The sequence below is a fragment of the Giraffa tippelskirchi genome, chromosome 1, assembly GCF_054371585.1.
Source record: "Giraffa tippelskirchi isolate mGirTip1 chromosome 1, T2T-mGirTip1v1.2.pri, whole genome shotgun sequence".
In the NCBI taxonomy this organism is placed as follows: Eukaryota; Metazoa; Chordata; class Mammalia; order Artiodactyla; family Giraffidae; genus Giraffa; species Giraffa tippelskirchi.
Window position 1 is genome coordinate 15,617,210 of NC_137275.1, and position 17,573 is coordinate 15,634,782.

Below are 17,573 nucleotides of genomic sequence, written 5' to 3' on the forward strand. Positions count from 1 at the left end.
TTGAGATTCGGGTGGCTCCTGCTCTCACTGGACTTAAAATCAAGCAGTGTGGCAGATTTTTTTTTTTAAGTCAAGCTAACAATTTTTGAAACAATTTATGAGGTTCTATCAGTTATTTTATTAATGCTGCGTTACTTCAAGTCATTTTCTTGATAAGTATGAAAAACGAGCAGGATTCTCAGAAACACAGTCGTGTGGCAAGGACAGCCCCATTTAGATAAAATGAGACTATGAGGATGGGGAGTTGCAGATTGTTGAGAAGCAAGAGTTAATCTAGGAAGACCGTTTAAGGGGAGTCTCTGGACTACATGTAGCACAAGATAGTGGAAATGGAGTTAGAGTTAAGTGGATTAATTTGAAAATTTATATTGGAATTAAATACAGACCTTCATGAATTGGGTATGGGGAGGAGATGAGAAGAGAAAAATCAAGACGACTTCTATTTTGAACAAGTGGTGTTTAAGAGAGAAACAGATGAACAGAGAAATCAGGGGTTTTCTTCAGTTACAGGCATATTAATTTTCAGATAATTCTTAGACATTTAATTAGGAGTATTCAGTAGGTAGTTGTATATGTGAGTCAGGAGCTTTGAGACAGACATCTTAGCTAGAGATAATATCTTGGCATCTTGAGTAACCCAGCATTAAGTCAAAATATGCTGCTTGGTTGATTTGAACTTTTATTCCTAACTTATACAGTGCTATCTTCCTAACATCTTTAAACCTCTAGACATAAAAAATTAGCAACAGCACATATAATTCCATGCAACAAGCATGTAGGGTATACAGAGCTAAATCCCTCAGGATTTTGACCATTAAGAAGCACGACAACTCTGAGGATAGCAAGAAATGTAGTAGAAGGTAACGTATGATCATTATAATAAACTGTTGCAGGTATAGAAGTCAATTTCATAAAGATCAGCCCAAATATCAGAGTCAGGGAAGTGAATAAAAAAAGATAAATAGTAGACAATAGAGGAACAGGACAATAACAAAGGAAAGAAGTCCAGGGGCCGTAAACAATAGCTAATACACATTTTCAGCGTCAAGAGATGCTGGGGGTCATCCGTAGTTGACAGTACTGCACTGGTTGTCAGACTGATGGAGGGCAGTCGTAAAGCCAGAAACGCTGTGCTGGGCCAGGCACAGAAGAAGAGAGAGTAGGCCCGTGGGCTGGGCAATGAAGCTTATTCCTGACATAATTATATGTCCTGTGTGCAGGAACCATTTACATTTCCTGTGGTGGGTCACTTAATGGATCTCATTAAGATGGCAAGTGTCAAGAAATAGTAGCAACCTCTGAGCCACAGGAACATCCTACCGTCTTTAGTTACATTAATTTTAGACATAGCACATTTTTTTACTACAAGGCCAATTTGAGAGGTGCCATTTCAGAGTAGAGTTACTTGTACAAATAAAAATGACATGCTCAATGAATGTTCAATCCTTAGCTAACTCTGCCATCATCCAGGTTCTGACACTCACCTAACCTATATGCAATTAAAACTATTAAACAGAAATCAGACTTTGAATTTTATTGCCAGGAAATGGCCAAAGATAAGAATGTAGCAATAATCCTGGAAGAGCAGTACCTTGGTTCTGTCTCTTCCATCTTGTGGAAACAACCTGCAGAAACCTCTTCAATGAGAAGCACAGTGGCCATCAGTAGCAGGGGACCATATCATTTATCTCTAAGTTGGGAAAATTCTGCCAGTGAAAGGGCACACTGCAATACATTGGTGGGTGTCAAAGAATTATGGCTGCTGGAGAAGACTCTTGAGAGTCCCTTGGATAGGAAGGAGATCAAACCGGTCAGTCCTAAAGGAAATCAATCCTGAATATTCATTGGAAGGAATGAATATGACTCAAAGAACTGACTCATTGGAATAGACTCTGATGCTGAGAAAGAGTGAAGGCAAAAGAAGAACAGGGTGGCAGAGGATGAGATGGTTGGATGGCATCACCGACTCAATGGACATGAGTTTGAGCAAACTCTGGGAGATGTTGAAGGACAGGGAAGCCTGTGCTGCAGTCTATGAGGTCGCAAGAGTTGGACACAACTTAGTGACTGAATAACAACAACTTTAAAATTAGAGCTGTTTGTTCTAAATTACTTAAAATAATACAAATAAAAATTTAAGATGTGTTTATATTGATTACCTAAATATTAAAAATATAGCATGAGAAAAATGATTATTCTTTATGTATCTTCATGTATTTTTAGCAACTGAAAATTCATTACCCTCTCTGTCTCTTATACAATTTCACTGGTATTTTTCTGAAGGTACCATTTTCAAACAGGATTTTATTATTTGATTTGTTCAATTTCTTTCCTGCATCAGTTCCTTTCACCACATTTCAGTGTGCTTCTATTTGCAAGTATTGTTTGTTTATATTAATAGCTGTTTCCTAAAATTTCAAGAGTTGAGGTATAGGGATGTTCCATTTACTGAATACTATTGTTAAAGATTTCTAAGTGATTTTGAAAAATAATCTGAAATTTAAGATTTATTTACAAAAAGTTGTTCTTCAACCAGAATCATAAGGGGTGCTAAGAAAAGGCCAACTGCCTTCCAGAAGCATCTGTATTTTTTGATTCAACATCAGTTTTTTCTCCAAAATTTTTTAATAACTTTTTTAACCATGTATATATTCTATTTGCAAATCTTGGCACATATGCAAATTTTATTTTGATTCATAGAATATTTCAATTTGCTTGGACTCAAATGTGAATTATTTTTGCATTACAACCACTGTAGTATAGAAAATCAAGCTAAACTATAGTATAGTTTCTAATATACTATATAAAATCCAATTATTATTGATAAGTGCTGGTTTTATATTTGAAGCATTTGGCATAAAGCAGATAAAATGATGTAAAGCAGACATAAATGCCTTCAGAATTATTTTTCTGAGGCAACACATTAATAAACTTCTGCTTAACTTTTTGTACATATCCCAAAATACACTTTGGTATAGAAAATAAGCAAAATTAATTTAGAATTTTCATTTGACCTAAATGAAAAGTCATAGTTCAAATGCATTTTAAGTGCATGTGTTAAGTCAATGTAGGTGCATGTGTTAAATCATTGTCTTTGGGCATGGCCTTAAAATAATGACTAATTTTTGAAATAGATACTGATGTTTCTTTAGGAGAATTATATTCTGGTTTTCATTTAGTTATGCCCAAGGAAATATGAGAAATGAAAATTCAGCATATAGTATTTTAATTAAATATGCAGTCTCAATTTTATTTATTTCTGTCAAAAGGGTTTTATTGCAAAGTTAAAAAAGCTTTTACTAAACACTAAAAGATAAATAATTATAAATTGATGCCACACACATGGCAAAATCAATGTAGCACTGTTATTCTGATTAATCTCTATAACCTCATTATAGGCTTTATAGCAGGCTGACCAGCCTTTTTACCCCCAGATATTTCTTATCAAGCTAAACTGTAATTTTAAACTAAACTCTTTCCTACTGAGTCTATCAAAGAGCAGCATGGTAGCTCTGAATTTTGTAGGCTAAATCATGGACTGGATCATACATGGTGGTGCACTTAGTGGTCACTAAGGGCAGCAGAGTGGACACGAGACAACTTGTCACAAAGATAAAAGAAAAGCAAGAGAAGCAGCACCTATCATTTCATCTCACTGAGATGAAGCAGCTTCTAATTGGGAGCCTTCAGTTCTTCTCCAATGCCATCATCCTGATTTTCGAGAATATTGTTGCCTTGTGCTTAAGACAGTCATCTTCTTCACTTTCACCTATTTTCGGTGGTGATGTGTTTGTTTAGCTAGTCCCCCATTCTTCATGCATGTGGTAAGTCTTTATGTGATCTCCCACAACACGCATTTACTGGAGGGCAGTAAAGTTCTAGTTCAGTATCTAGTGTGTGGAAGAGCTGCTGCTTTTGGTCCTGTGTTTGAGGGTTTGGCTTCTGAGCCCCTTGCTGTTCATGCTTCAGCTCTGTTGCCCATCAAGTGCAAAGTGGATTTTTTAAATTAGTTTTTATCGATGCATAGTTGCCTGCAAGGAGATCCAACCTGTCCATCCTAAAGGAAATCAGTCCTGAATATTCATTGAAAGGACTGATGCTGAAGCTGCAATACTTTGGCCACCTGATGTGAAGAGCTGACTCATTTGAAAAGACCCTGATGCTGGGAAAGATTGAGGGCAGGAGGAGAAGGGGATGACAGAGGATGAGATGGTTGGATGGCATCACCGACTCGATGGACATGAGTTTGAATAAGCTCCAGGAGTTGGTGATGGACAGGGAAGCCTGGCGTGCTGCAGTCCACAGGGCCACAAAAGTTGGACACGACTGAGCAACTGAACTGAACTGAACTGTCTTACAATGTTGTCTTAGTTTCTACTGTACAGCAAAATGAATCAGCCATTGTTGTTCATTCGCTCAGTTTTGTTGGACTTTTTGCGACCCCATGGACTGCAGCACTCCAAGCTTCCCTGTCCTTCACTATTCCCTGGAGTTTCCTCAAATTCATGTCCGTTTAGTTGGTGATGCTACCTAACCATCTCATCCTTTGCTGTACAGCAAAATAAATCAGCCATACATATACATGTATTTGTTTGTTTTTTTAATTTATTTTAATTGGAGGCTAATTACTTTATAATATTGTGGTGTATTTTTTCGTTTTTGAACTTCCATCCCATTTGGGTCGTCACAGTGCATTAAGTAGAGTTCCCTGTGCTATACAATCAGTTCTCATTATATATTTTATGAAAGTGAAAGTGAAAGTCGCTCAGTCTTGTCCAACTCTTTGCCATTCCATGGACTATACAGTCCATGGAATTCTCCAGGCCAGAATACTGGAGTGGGTAGCCTTTCCCTTCTCCAGGGGATCTTCCCAACCCAGGGATCAAACCCAGGTCTCCCACATTGCAGGCAGATCCTTTACTAGCTGAACACAAGGAAAGCCCAAGAATACTGGAGTGGGTAGCCTATCCCTTCTCCAGTGCATCTTCCCAACCCAGGAATCACACTGGGGTCTCCTGCACTGCAGGTGGATTCTTAACCAACTGAGCTATCAGGGAAGTTTTATACATAGTATCAAAATTGTGTGGTTGTCAATCCCAGTCTCCTAATTCCTCCCACCCCTTGTTTACCCCTTGGTATCTGTATATTTGTTCTCTATGTCTGTGTCTCTATCTCTGCTTTGTAGATAAGATCATCTATACCATTTTCTAGGTTCATGTATGCATTAATATACGATATTTGTTTTTCTCTTTCTGACTTACTTCACTCCGTATGACACTCTTTAGGTCCATCCACATCTCTGCAAACGACCCATCTAGATAATAAGGCTTGGTCATCTAGGTTTGTTTGTTGCATATGAAATGGCTTTCTTGGTGCTGAACTCTGAGCCCAGCCACCTTCATCTATAATGGAACACTGCCTTTTGCTTAGAAAAAGATCCTGGCAAATGCCACAGCTTATTGCTCTATTTGACCATGAGTTACTGCTTGTCAAATGTTGTGTTCCCCAGAAAATACACTTCGAGATGGTGATCACATGCAGGAGATTTATTAGTGAGTGTTTGGGGGATTTACAGCAGTGGAAAGGAAGGGAAAGAAGCAGAGGCAGAAGTTCAGCTGCAATGGAAACTCACTGGAAGCCTCTGCTGACCCTACTGGGAATTCTGAAGAGGGAATAAGCCTTCTTCGCTCTCCTGAGTTGGTGCAAGATGGCCAGGCTTTCATAGTCCTGGATTTGTTAGTTGCTGGTTGAAGGCTGCCCAAGAAGAGAGTGTAACTTTGATTAGGCAGCTCTTTTCAGCTGAGGTTATAACCAGCGAGGACTAAGACCTGAGGGGCTGTGTGCCAGCAGCATTCCCAGCAGTTAGATACAAAGTCCTTTATTCCCGAAGGGGCATCTTAGTGGTTCATGGCAACACCTACACTTCCCTTTGAAGAACTAATGGATTTCTGTTATTGGCGTTTTTTTTCAACATGTTTAGAAACAATCTGCAGAAAATCAGAAATCACAAGTGTCTATGGCCTGTGAGAGTTATAATGTATTCCTGAAATCTGGACATGCCTATTTCTAGACTTTCTGTTGCATGATATAATGAATACCTTTAATAATTAGGTCACTGTTAGTCATAATTCTATTACTTGCCCTCTAAAGTGGTGATATAGACAATCTTATTTATAAAACAGAAATAGAGGTAGAGAACAAACATATGAATACCAAGAAGAAAAGGAGGGCGATAGGATGAATTGGGAGATTGGGACTGACATACATATACTATTGATACTATGTAAAAAATAGATAACTAACGAGAGCCTACTGTATAGCAGGGAACTCTTCTCAGTGCTCTGTGGTGACCTAAATGGGAAGGAAAACAAAAAAAGAGGGAATATATATATATATATATAGCTAATTCACTTTGCTGTACAGTAGAAACTAGCACAGCATTGTAAAGCAACTATATGCCAATAAAATGTTTAAAAAATACTTCTATGAGTTTAAAACTTTTTAAAATTTCATTTTATTTATATATTTATGTCTGTGTGTCTGTCTGCATTAAGATATGCATGCAAATAAACCAAAATGACCATGAGCAGAAAAAAAAAGTGTCTCTAACAAAATATAATCAAAGTGTATAGCCAAGCAATTCAATGACAAATTAATCAATCAAAAAATATCAACTGCTGATTTTTGATAAGAGAGTTAGGGAAAGCCTTTACTGAGGAGATGATGTTTAGGCTGAAACCTGAATCATAAGATGGAGTCAGGCCAGTGAGGATGTGGCAAGAGCATTTCTGGCAGAAAGAACAAAAGCCCTGATGCAGAGGTGATTTTGTAGGCTGGCCTACGCATATTTCTCTGTGGTGGAATCAGGGTCTTGATAGCATGTCTAGGAACTCAAAGTTTGGGCGTAAAAGAGATATTTGAGGGCACTGGGTAGAGACTTTGATAGTTTTCAATTAAAGTCCAGGCCTTTGGTAAAAGCCAAAGTGAGAACATAATAGTAACATGGGGACCGAGCAGTGAAGGGTGCGGTGTAGGATGCGGTGTAGGGTGCAGTGTGTGTTCCAGGACAGAATTTGGCTTCCCAGCTGTGGCTTGAGAATCTTAAGGTGCTCCAATGATAAAGTTTTTTTAATTTTTATTTTATTAAGACATTAAGCTCTTTTCATCCTGCCTAGGGATTTTTGGTTTATTCTTTTTTATTTTCTGCCCACAAACATGTTAATATTGATCAAGAACATTTTAAATGTGATAAGGAAGGGGAACAAGAGAAATTATCAAATAAATAGTGATGACGTAGGAAGAAGAAAATTTTGCAAGAGGTTGTCTACAGTTGCTAGAAGGAAAACTGATTTTATGTTGAGAACAGACTTGCCTACAAGGATGTGTCTGTGTGTGTGTGTGTTTATATAAATATATTCAAGGAGGTAAACATAATTTCATTGCATCATAAAACTGGATTAAATAACAGGAGCATAACAACAGAAAGCTGTATCTTTCTTTTATGAATAAACCTGGTGGAAGTGGAGGTGAGTTAGTACTGTATGTCAAGAAATTTCTTGAAAATTTTCAGTAAAGTTGCCAGGAAGTGCTAGAAGTTGTTGTAAAACCTTCATAAAGATTTATCTCTTTTTCACCTACATAAAGAAAAAAGAAAAACTCCTGAAAGAAATACAGTAATATTCTATAGACCAAGATTCAAAAAAAAGAAGGACTTAAGAGTAATGGAAAACTTTCAGACATTAATTTGTGACTATGCAGCATCAGTGATGCCAACTTGCAGATGTATTTGCTAAACTGCTGCCAGTAGTCACTGAGAAATTACAGAAAATGGGAAAGATAGTGTCAGCCAGGGTTCATAGCAGGAGACAGAAATACTGTAAATAAGCAAAGATTTAATTCGGTAAATTGGGTGCATTGGAAAGCCTGGAGAAGTGGACTCTAGTCTGGGCTTCCTGGAATGGCTCCCAGACACAAGAAAGCCGAATCACCAGGGGAGCTCCAATCTCTGAGATTATCCTAGAAAACCTGAACTTCCAGAGTACATGATTGTAACCAAGATTTGAAAATCACAGAGCTGGAACTGTGTGCTCATTATTACCACCATTGCTACTCCATCATGCTGGTGACTGGAAACCACTGGCCTGGTGGCTGGGCCCTGAAGACCATTAATGCCTCTGCTTCAGATGCTCCCCTCACCCAGGAATCTGGTGCATGGCATGAATTTTCACTGCTCCAGAAGAAAATTTCAGGTATCCTTGAGACCAGGTCTGCCAACTGAGAGATGTTAGAAGATGACCACCCTCGCTTTTACCTTACAAATCTCCCATGATTGCATCTGCATGGCAGGACCATATTGGAATCCAGAATACCAGCTGCAAAAGCATCTGGGAATTGTATGTGTGTCTTTCAAGTCTCTTCAGTATAGGAAGGCGTGATACATGGGGTTAAGTGGAAGTTCAGTGAGCCAAACTACCATGTTCCATACAACTGTAGATAGGCAAACATTCTTATTTCTCTAGAAGGAAGAAAGAACGCATAAGAGACATCTGCTGAACTTGACATTGGCCCTAGCATTAGTTAGAAAAGAAAACCTGTGAGTCATTAAGAAAGGATGTAGTGATCGTTGAGAACAGGGGTTTCATTAAAAATAAATCACCAAATAGCTTATTGAAGTGGTAGGTAATAGAACTGTATGGCTATGATGTATCTGGATTTTAACACAGCTTTTGTCCCAGACTTTTATATCGTGGGACAAATTTGTGAAATGTGGTCAAGATGGTAGTATAACAGAATGGATTTGTAATTAGTAGAAAGATTAAAAATTGTTAATAGTAGATATTATACCTGTCCAATTATAGCACATAAATATAAAAAAGAATGATATATATATATTTCATCCTGCCCTACATCACCCAATGACTCCAGCAAGGATATTACCAAGTTGAAGCTCACTCTGCTCACTGCATGACAGGCTAATAACACTGGGAGATGAGGTGTTGAGGCAAGGAATAGCGATTTCATTCAGAAAGCCAGCAGACTGAGAAGATGGCAGACTAGTCTCTCAAAATAAATAACTGTCTTGTCAGGGGTCTGGATGCCAGTTTCTTTTATAGAACAGAAAGGTGGAGGAGGTTAGGAAGTAAAGTAAAAAGGCCAAAGTCTTTTAAATATCTCCTGGAATAGCCAGCCTTGGGGAGGGGATGTGTTAATTTCTTCTTTCCTGTAGCCATTCACAGGTCAGGAATGGGTCAGCTATTCATAGACACTTTGGTTTAACCTTCAGGCAGAGGGGCAGGGTTCCCTGAGGCAGGCCATTATGTATAGACAGTATCCTTTTAGTAAATAAAAACAATGGGAAGCAAAGGTTAAAGGAAAGCAAACAGATCCAACATGGAGTCAGATTTTGTTCTTCCCTGTAACAAAGACATTGACTTGAAAAATAGTAACAGTCATTGTTTACTGAGTGCACACTCTAGGGGAGGCACTGGAGATACAGCACTACCTCATTGATTCCTTATAACAATCTTGTCAGATTGTGATTATCTCCATTTTTAAGTATGAGGACATTGATGCCAGAAAGTGTTAAGTGGCTTGCTCATAACTTCACGTCTATTAAGCAGTAGGGCTGATTCCAGACCTAGAATTGTTTCAAAAAGAGGTGCCAGAGGGAGAGAGAACTTTACAACACTTCTAGGAGAAACTGGCCAGAACCTGCCCAGATCCCCAGAAGGTGACATTTTCTCGGTCATCCTACATGGGCCTGTGGTGTTGCAGGATCTGTTCAGTATCTCAAGGACTCAAACGCACATTGATGAGCTTCACTAAAGGCTCACACATAAAGCCAGATGCCAATTTTTTAAATTACGAGATATTTAGTAGTCAAGCTAATCAAATATGGGCAGATTTCTTGCATGCAGCGTTCTGCAGGAGAGCCTGATGAGCAGAATTTCAACTGCAGAGGATAGAATCAGCCTAAGGAGCCACAGACTAGATTGCTAACTGGCCTAGGTCTGACTACCACAGTAGGGATGTCCACCTGGCGGACTGGATGCCCGAACCAACATCAGTCAGTCAGTGTTAGTTGCTCAGTCATGTCTGACTCTTTGTGACCCCATGGACTATAGCCCTCTAGGGTCCTCTGTCCATGGAATTCTCCAGGCAACAATACTGGAGTGGGTTGCCCTTTCCTTCTCCAGGGGATCTTCCCAATCCAGAGATCAAACCCCGGTTTCCCACACTGTAGGCAGAATCTTTACCATCTGAGCCACCAGAGCCCTACATCAGAAGGCATTTATTTTGCCAGACAGTACCAGAATTTGCCTCTCTTACTCCTTCCTAGGCTGACATGACTAATTGCTATTCTTTCTTTAGATATTTTAATGACTTGACCTAAGTTATTTTGGCTTTAAATTTAGTTTTTCTCTTTAAGGTGACTGTTCTGATCAATTTCCTGCTGATACAATTTCTTATCTCCAGGAAGCAAGTTCAGTTCCTCTATTTCCAGACTCATTGTTACCCTTATACTCTAAGTATAAGGTGAAGGCCCATTTGACTCTTTCCTTTCCTTGTGCTGCCATTGGTAGGTTAACAAGAACAAACACAAGAATAGAAGTACCAGTGCTGAAAGAGTCAAATAGCAGCATAAGATTTTAAAAAGACAGTATTTCTAATTAGCATAGGTTCACGGTGAATCAGTAGTGTGTGATGCATTTATCAAAGGAGCTAGGACAGACTCAGCTGTATTAACTGTCAACAGAATGAATGAGCAAGTGAATGAATGAAGGAGTTGATAGCCTTTCTCTACTCTTCACTGATATGCCATGCTTAGAGGAACAACATCGCTTTCAGAGATTGACAGACTGGAATATATTCAGCGGAAACTGTCCAGATGGCAGTAGGACTTGAAATCACACTCTGACAAACGGAGTAGGACATTGGTGATATTTAGCTCAAGAAAGAAAATACTTGGGAGGCGGGGAGTAAGGAAAGCTAAGAGTTATTGAGTGCTTACAGATTAGGCCAGAGCTTGAGTAGGATCTTTAGTGGATTTCAGTCATTATAGGTCTGTCATGATGAAAAGATCTGGAGGAGGGCATGGCAACCCACTCCACTATTCTTGCCTGGAGAATTCCATGGACAGAGGAGCCTGGCGGGCTACAGCGACTGAACGACTGAGTGACTAAGCACAGCACAGCTCGGCATGATGAAAACGGAGGACTTTATTTTGAGTTGCCCTGGAAGGCAAGGCTGAACGTAGTTAACAGAAATCACGGAGACAATTCTGTTCATTAGAATGATGACATTTCTAACCCTTGAAGTTGTCCAACGACAGAGTGGGCTGCCTTTTTGCCAAGGAGCCCAGGTTTTTGAAGCTGCTCAAGCAGAGACTGGTCAAAATTTGACGAAGATATTTTGGAGAGGAATAAGTATAAATGCAGGCATGGACCAGATGAACTCTAAGGCTTTGTCCGAACTTACCTTGTAAGTCTGTCATCCTGCAACACAGCAATCATTTTCTTTATCTTTTAGTGTAGAGACTCTACATGGTTAATGTCACTTCCAATACAATAGATCAGTAGGAGACTGGTTGCTGCCTTCCTTCCTGGAAACTAAGACAAAATCTAGTACAGTCCAAATTTGCAGGGATGGAAAAAACTTTGTAAGTGGGCTAATTAGATGTAATAGCAAGAAGAGACTCACTTCCTCATTGACCCCTAGACCCATGTACTTTGAATATGGCAGAAACATAAAGCATGGTAAATTATTCTCAAATGGTTTGAAAGCTTCAAATGTTAGTAGCATTCATTTCTGTCTTTGTATTTAAATGCAGCTATTTATGCTTCTGAAATTCTCTCTGGTTACATTCTGTATTTCAAGCTCTGTTATTGTTAATGAGTGCACTTGGAACATCAGCCCACCTGTGCATGCAAGGCAATTAACATCATGCCTTAAAATCTGGTTCCTGTGAATGGGGAAAGAATGAATGTCTACTTAAAATAATCAAAGAACAATAAAGTTTTATAGCTAAATATCTCATATTAATAGATGAGAAATTCAAGCCCCTTGAGGTTAAATGCCTTACCACAGTCCCGTGGCTAGTGGGAAATTTGAGCACTTTTCTTTCTTCTTTTGTCCCCTACTCACTGACGCAATTACATGCTGTTTTCTTGGCAAGATACCCTTTTCTTTTCCTAGCAAGTAGAAGGTTTCTATACCCGTCACTCTTACATCTTTATTTACAGTTGACTGACATGTGCCTTGAGAAGCAAGTATTTGAGTAGGATTGCAAACTAGTATTTTCCTTATCCATACCCTTAGCTCGGTAGGCAGGAACTATAAGGGATCTTTTGTTTTTAATTCCGGATTGCTCTTGGGTCTCTGCAGCGCTGCGTATGATGCTGTTCTTGACAGAAATGTGGCCATTAAGAAGCTCAGCAGACCCTTTCAGAACCAAACGCATGCCAAGAGAGCCTACCGGGAGCTGGTCCTCATGAAGTGTGTGAATCATAAAAACGTGAGTTGGTATTTTAAACTGCTGGTGGTGGGAGGTGGTGAGATTGGAAAAAGAAGATCAGTATGCCAACTTGAGTGGGAAAAGCTTTCTTTACTTTGCAATTTTTGCCTCTTAAGATTGTTTATCCTGCCCATATGCTACATTTGCTTTCATTGTCCTCACGGTAGCTTTCTGCTTAAAAATCATCTGAAAACCATATGGCACGGAGGGACTGAATTGGATAGATATTTCCCTGTTAAGAAATTAACCATTGAATGCATGAAACAGGGCACTCAAAGCCGCACTGGGAAAACCCAGAGGGATGGGGTGGGGAGCGAGGTGGGCCGGGGGTTTGGGATAGGGAACACATGTACACCTGTGGCTGATTCATGTCAACATATGGCACAAACCACCACAACATTGTAAAGTAATTAGCCTCCAATTAAAATAAATTAATTAATTAAAAAAATTAACCATATTTGGTTTTCTTACTCCAGATTAACCAGAAAACTTCATGCATTTCCAAAAAATACCAAACAAAACCCCAAAATATCTTAAAGAACAATATGCTATATTTCTTTATAATAATTTCAATTTAATTATTAACAGGTGAAGATTTTTATCTCCTTTTACTTTTAGCTATAGGGGCCTCCAACTGTTCAGTGTACACACTGTGCTTTGGCATCTTGCTTTTGGTAGGATGGGGCAAAGGTGCAGGGACATATCTGCAGAGCATTCAGAACAGGTTTGTCAAGAACATTGCTCAGGGACTTCCTTGGAGGTCAAGTGGTTAAGACTCTGTGCTTTCACTGCAGTGGAGAACTAAGATCCCACATATCTTGCAGTGCAGCCACAAAAAATAAAAGCATTTTGCATTGAAACTCAGTAGGGAGCACCATTACAGAGCTTTCTTCACTTCAGAGTATAATCTCCAACCACCGGTAAAGGCCTCTAGAATTCTTTCTGTGCTCCCGTTCTTAGTAAGGATAAATGGGAGATAATTCTTCTTTTAATAAAGAAAATAATAAATAAATCATAATATATATAGTATATATCTTGTTACATATAAACATAATAAAATAGATCATTACTATAAAACTGTAATTTTAACTGCTTATAGAGTTTTTCTTGAATATGAATCAAATCACAGAATATATGAAATTATGAGTACACTTTTATAAATAGGTGAATTTGTCATAAGGCACTAAATAGAAGCAAATATATGAGTGTATAGCTGAAAGATATTTGAAATAAAAATATATGGATTTAGGCCCAATGACAGTGTTTCTTTTTTTCTCTATTACTCTACTGTAATGAGTTTTTAGTTCAGTCACTTGACAAATACTTGTTAACTGAATATAGATATAGATTGCGCTCTAGATGCTAAGAGTACAGCAGTGAAGATAAGAGAGACCAGTCACTGCCCAAGTGATGCTCATGTTCTACTGAGGAGAGAAAGGCAGTCTGCAGAATAGGCATATCTATGTATAGAATGTCTATCAAGTAAAACAAAGCAAAGAAGGAAGATAAAAACTACTGGTCAGTGCAAAGTGGATAGGGTAACTCTTTTATAAATAGGTTGAGCAGGAAAGGCCTTACTAAGAAAGAGAAATTTTATGAAGTATGAACCCATCTGTAGTTTGGCCAGGCAAGGAACATGATACTTCTAGGAAGGAATATAGAAATGACAGAAAGGATGATTCTTAAGAAAAATCATTCTACTAAAGTAATTTGTTCTTTGAGTATGATAAGCAAAGGCAGAAACAAGATTAACCACATGATCAATGCAATCTATTTTTATGATAGCAAAGAGGATGAGGAATACCATAGGCAGTGGAAGATGGATGGACACAAAAGATGAAGCAACTACATGGGAAGTTTTGATCATTTTTGTTTTCATATGTTTATATTTCCCTAATCCTTCTTCCAGCCCCATTAATGCAATAAAGACATTGTGGAAAAATTCCTGCTTACTTTTCCAATATGAGGGACTTATATTCTCCAATCTTGACTGGACTATGGGGGTTCATGTTTATGATACCTGAAAAGGATTTCCAAATTGAAATAATGATTTTAAATGGCATCTGATATGCTACCCCATTTATCTGTGTATGTACATAGGTTTGTATACATGTATGTATGAGAAACTACTGAAACAAATGAAAACTACTGAAGACCTAAATCATTCCCTAAATTGACTGCGTTTCTCAGATGTTCAAAATAATTTTGTTTTGTTTATTACTTCTTGTTTGTGTACCACTTATGAACTTTATTGAAATTCATTAGTTCATGTTTTAAAGATGTATAAATCTTCCACTTGTTTTTGTGAAACCATTGCATCCATCTTATGAGTAGAGTATTGCTTTCTATGCTTTTATTTTTATTTCCCACTGGCACATTAATACAGAATATTTAGCTGAAAGAAAATTTTGAGTAACTTATGTATGCAATTGAGTTGCATAAGACAAAGGTTTTTTCCTTTTAAAGTTTATTTATTCTGTTTACTATCTAATATATTAAATAACTAAAGCAGGAGAACAAAAAAGTTCAAAAACAGAATTTTAAGAACTTTTAAAATACATTTGCCTTTAAATTCATCATTGATATCATGTAAGACATACCTTTCCCCACACATACCATTGGAGTTTTAGTTTAAATAGTATTTGAGTGTGAATGAAGTAGGAGCAAAAGAAACTAAAGTAACAACACAAAGAAAATCTTGACTTAGAATACCTCCTTGACTTAAAATATCCCCTTGACATAGAAAGCAGACTTTTCATTTGGAGGAAGACATGGGCTTCCCAGGTAGCACTAGTGGTGAAGAACCCATAAGAGATGCTGGTTCGATCCCTGGGTTGGGAAGATCTCCTGGAGTAGGAAGGCAACCCACTCCAGTATTCATGCCTGAAGAATCCCATGCACAGAGGAGCCTGGCAGGCTACAGGTCATGGGGTCACAGAGAGTCTGACACCACTGAAGCAATTTAGCACACACAACCCCCGCACATAGCCTTGCCAAGTCCTGCTGGGCATGTCACTAATGCTTAAGTTTCCTTACATGGTTTTTCTTTCCTTTTTGTTTAATTATATTACCACCTTGTATTTATCAAGGAGAACCACACTCTAGAGCAATATTACAATTATGTACCTTCTCTGACTCTTCTGCCTAAGAATTTGGGCTTTTAATTGCATTTTAACCCAAAGACAGATTACGTATCCTTTCTGAGTACATTTTTCTATGAGACAGTTCTAGAAAAATTTGCCAACTTTTCTATTTCCATCGTAGCACTAATATGTGACTTTGAGCTGGAATAAGTACTTGTTAAAATATGCTTTTCAAATAATTATTTTTCTCCCTTTTTCTTTCTCTCCTCCCATCCCACTGTCTCTTCTCAGATTATTAGTTTATTAAATGTCTTCACACCCCAGAAAACACTGGAGGAGTTCCAAGATGTGTAAGTAACACAACTCATGAAGGAAGTGGGAGTATAACATCCAAATAACACAAGTGATGTTGACAAGAGTCACATGAATGAAATCTCTTAAGAACTGGCAGCAAATGAAAGGGATCGAGTGATACAACAGAGGTCTCATTTTCTGGTGTTTCTTCCCGGAAAGACAGTTCCGGTATCTTCTGGCCTTCTGGTTCTTGGTGTTTTGTTGTCCCATGTTCTTGGTTCAATCAGAATCAAGGAAGGCTTGCTATTTATTCTTTATTTTTATTTATTTTTAATGTATTTTGTGAGCTTTCTAGAATGAGTCAGTTCACTTTGAGAAATATTAATGGTGGACATGATAAAAAAAAATCATCCTTAATTTATTTTTGTGATGTCTTGGATTTTGTGCAAAAAAATTACCAGAAATATAGTGACTGTAAGTGAATCACAGCATGTTGTCTTTTTTAACACAGATACACTGCATTTAATGGAAAATTCTATTCTGAAATTTTTTTTTTTATTTGTAATATTAATACTCAGGAAAGAGTTCAGGGAATTTAGGGTAAAGTTGAGAACAAAATGAAGGTAGAAAATACACAAATAGAAACCACACACCCATAAATGCTACCTCTGTTAGCACCTTTGTGGTAGAGTTACCAGGCTATCATGCATGCAATACTTGCAAGTTTTCATATTCTTAATTCAATCAGAGGTTGAACTGGGAAGTTTGGAAGACTTAGAGATTTAGGAGAGGATTCTGACTTGTTTGAAGGACTTCATGGGTCTTGTGATTTGAAACTAACAATGTGGATTTACCTTGCAGTTACTTAGTAATGGAACTGATGGATGCTAACTTGTGTCAGGTGATTCAGATGGAGTTAGACCATGAGCGAATGTCTTACTTACTATACCAAATGTTGTGTGGCATCAAGCACCTTCACTCTGCTGGGATTATTCACAGGGTAAGAACACAGCCCAGAATTATAATTAAGTTGCTTGTGGAGAAGACAAAGAGCAACTGTAGATTACGTTCTTTATGTAGGGGAGCTTGGTTAAGTGTAATGTACTTCCTCGTTTATTTTACTATAGAATAGGCACATAGCTCACTAACGTGTGGGAGGAAACTTCAGCACACTGTAGCTGATTTTGGTTAACGTTTTGTTTCAGCTCACTGAAAGTCAGCTTATGAGACTTCTCAGAAATTCTGATTGGCAGAGGTCATACGTGCAGCTGAAACAAGACAACTCATTTCCACTCTTTGTTTCTGGTCCCATAAAGACAGCTGCCCTGATCTGCTCTTCTGTCAGGCCTAGAAATGAAATATAAACTAAAAGGCTTATGTTGCTGTAAAGAGAAACCTAACAGATGACAATCAATGATTCTTTTATTTTCTAAAAACCTCTTCCCAAGATGAGCCAAAAATTATAAAAATGATGCAGTAATCTTCTGGGTTTAAAAAACTTTCTGAGGATATTAAAACAAAAAATCCCAAACCTAATTTTAAGCTTCCTTGGGGCAGGACTCTTTGGCTTTACATAGGGCTCTACAGCCAGTGGGGAGGCCCATTAGTGCTATTGAAAGACTGCCATGTTGATTGAGTGGATGGACATCACATGTGCCATTTGATGTTAGTTTTTAATTTCT

At 38.1% G+C, this 17,573-nt stretch overlaps 1 protein-coding gene across 50 annotated transcripts in view; it reads left to right on the forward strand.

Moving 5' to 3' along the window:
* The window catches only part of MAPK10 (mitogen-activated protein kinase 10), a 364,716-nt gene that overhangs the window by 252,101 nt on the left and 95,042 nt on the right, over positions 1 to 17,573 (forward strand). For all 50 annotated transcript variants that reach the window (XM_081581714.1, XM_081581593.1, XM_081581559.1 and 47 more), the window contains 3 exons: positions 12,385 to 12,514; positions 15,889 to 15,947; positions 16,753 to 16,891. In XM_081581714.1, coding sequence (XP_081437840.1) covers positions 12,385 to 12,514; positions 15,889 to 15,947; positions 16,753 to 16,891 — 328 coding nt within the window. The remainder of the gene's footprint in view (positions 1 to 12,384; positions 12,515 to 15,888; positions 15,948 to 16,752; positions 16,892 to 17,573) is intronic.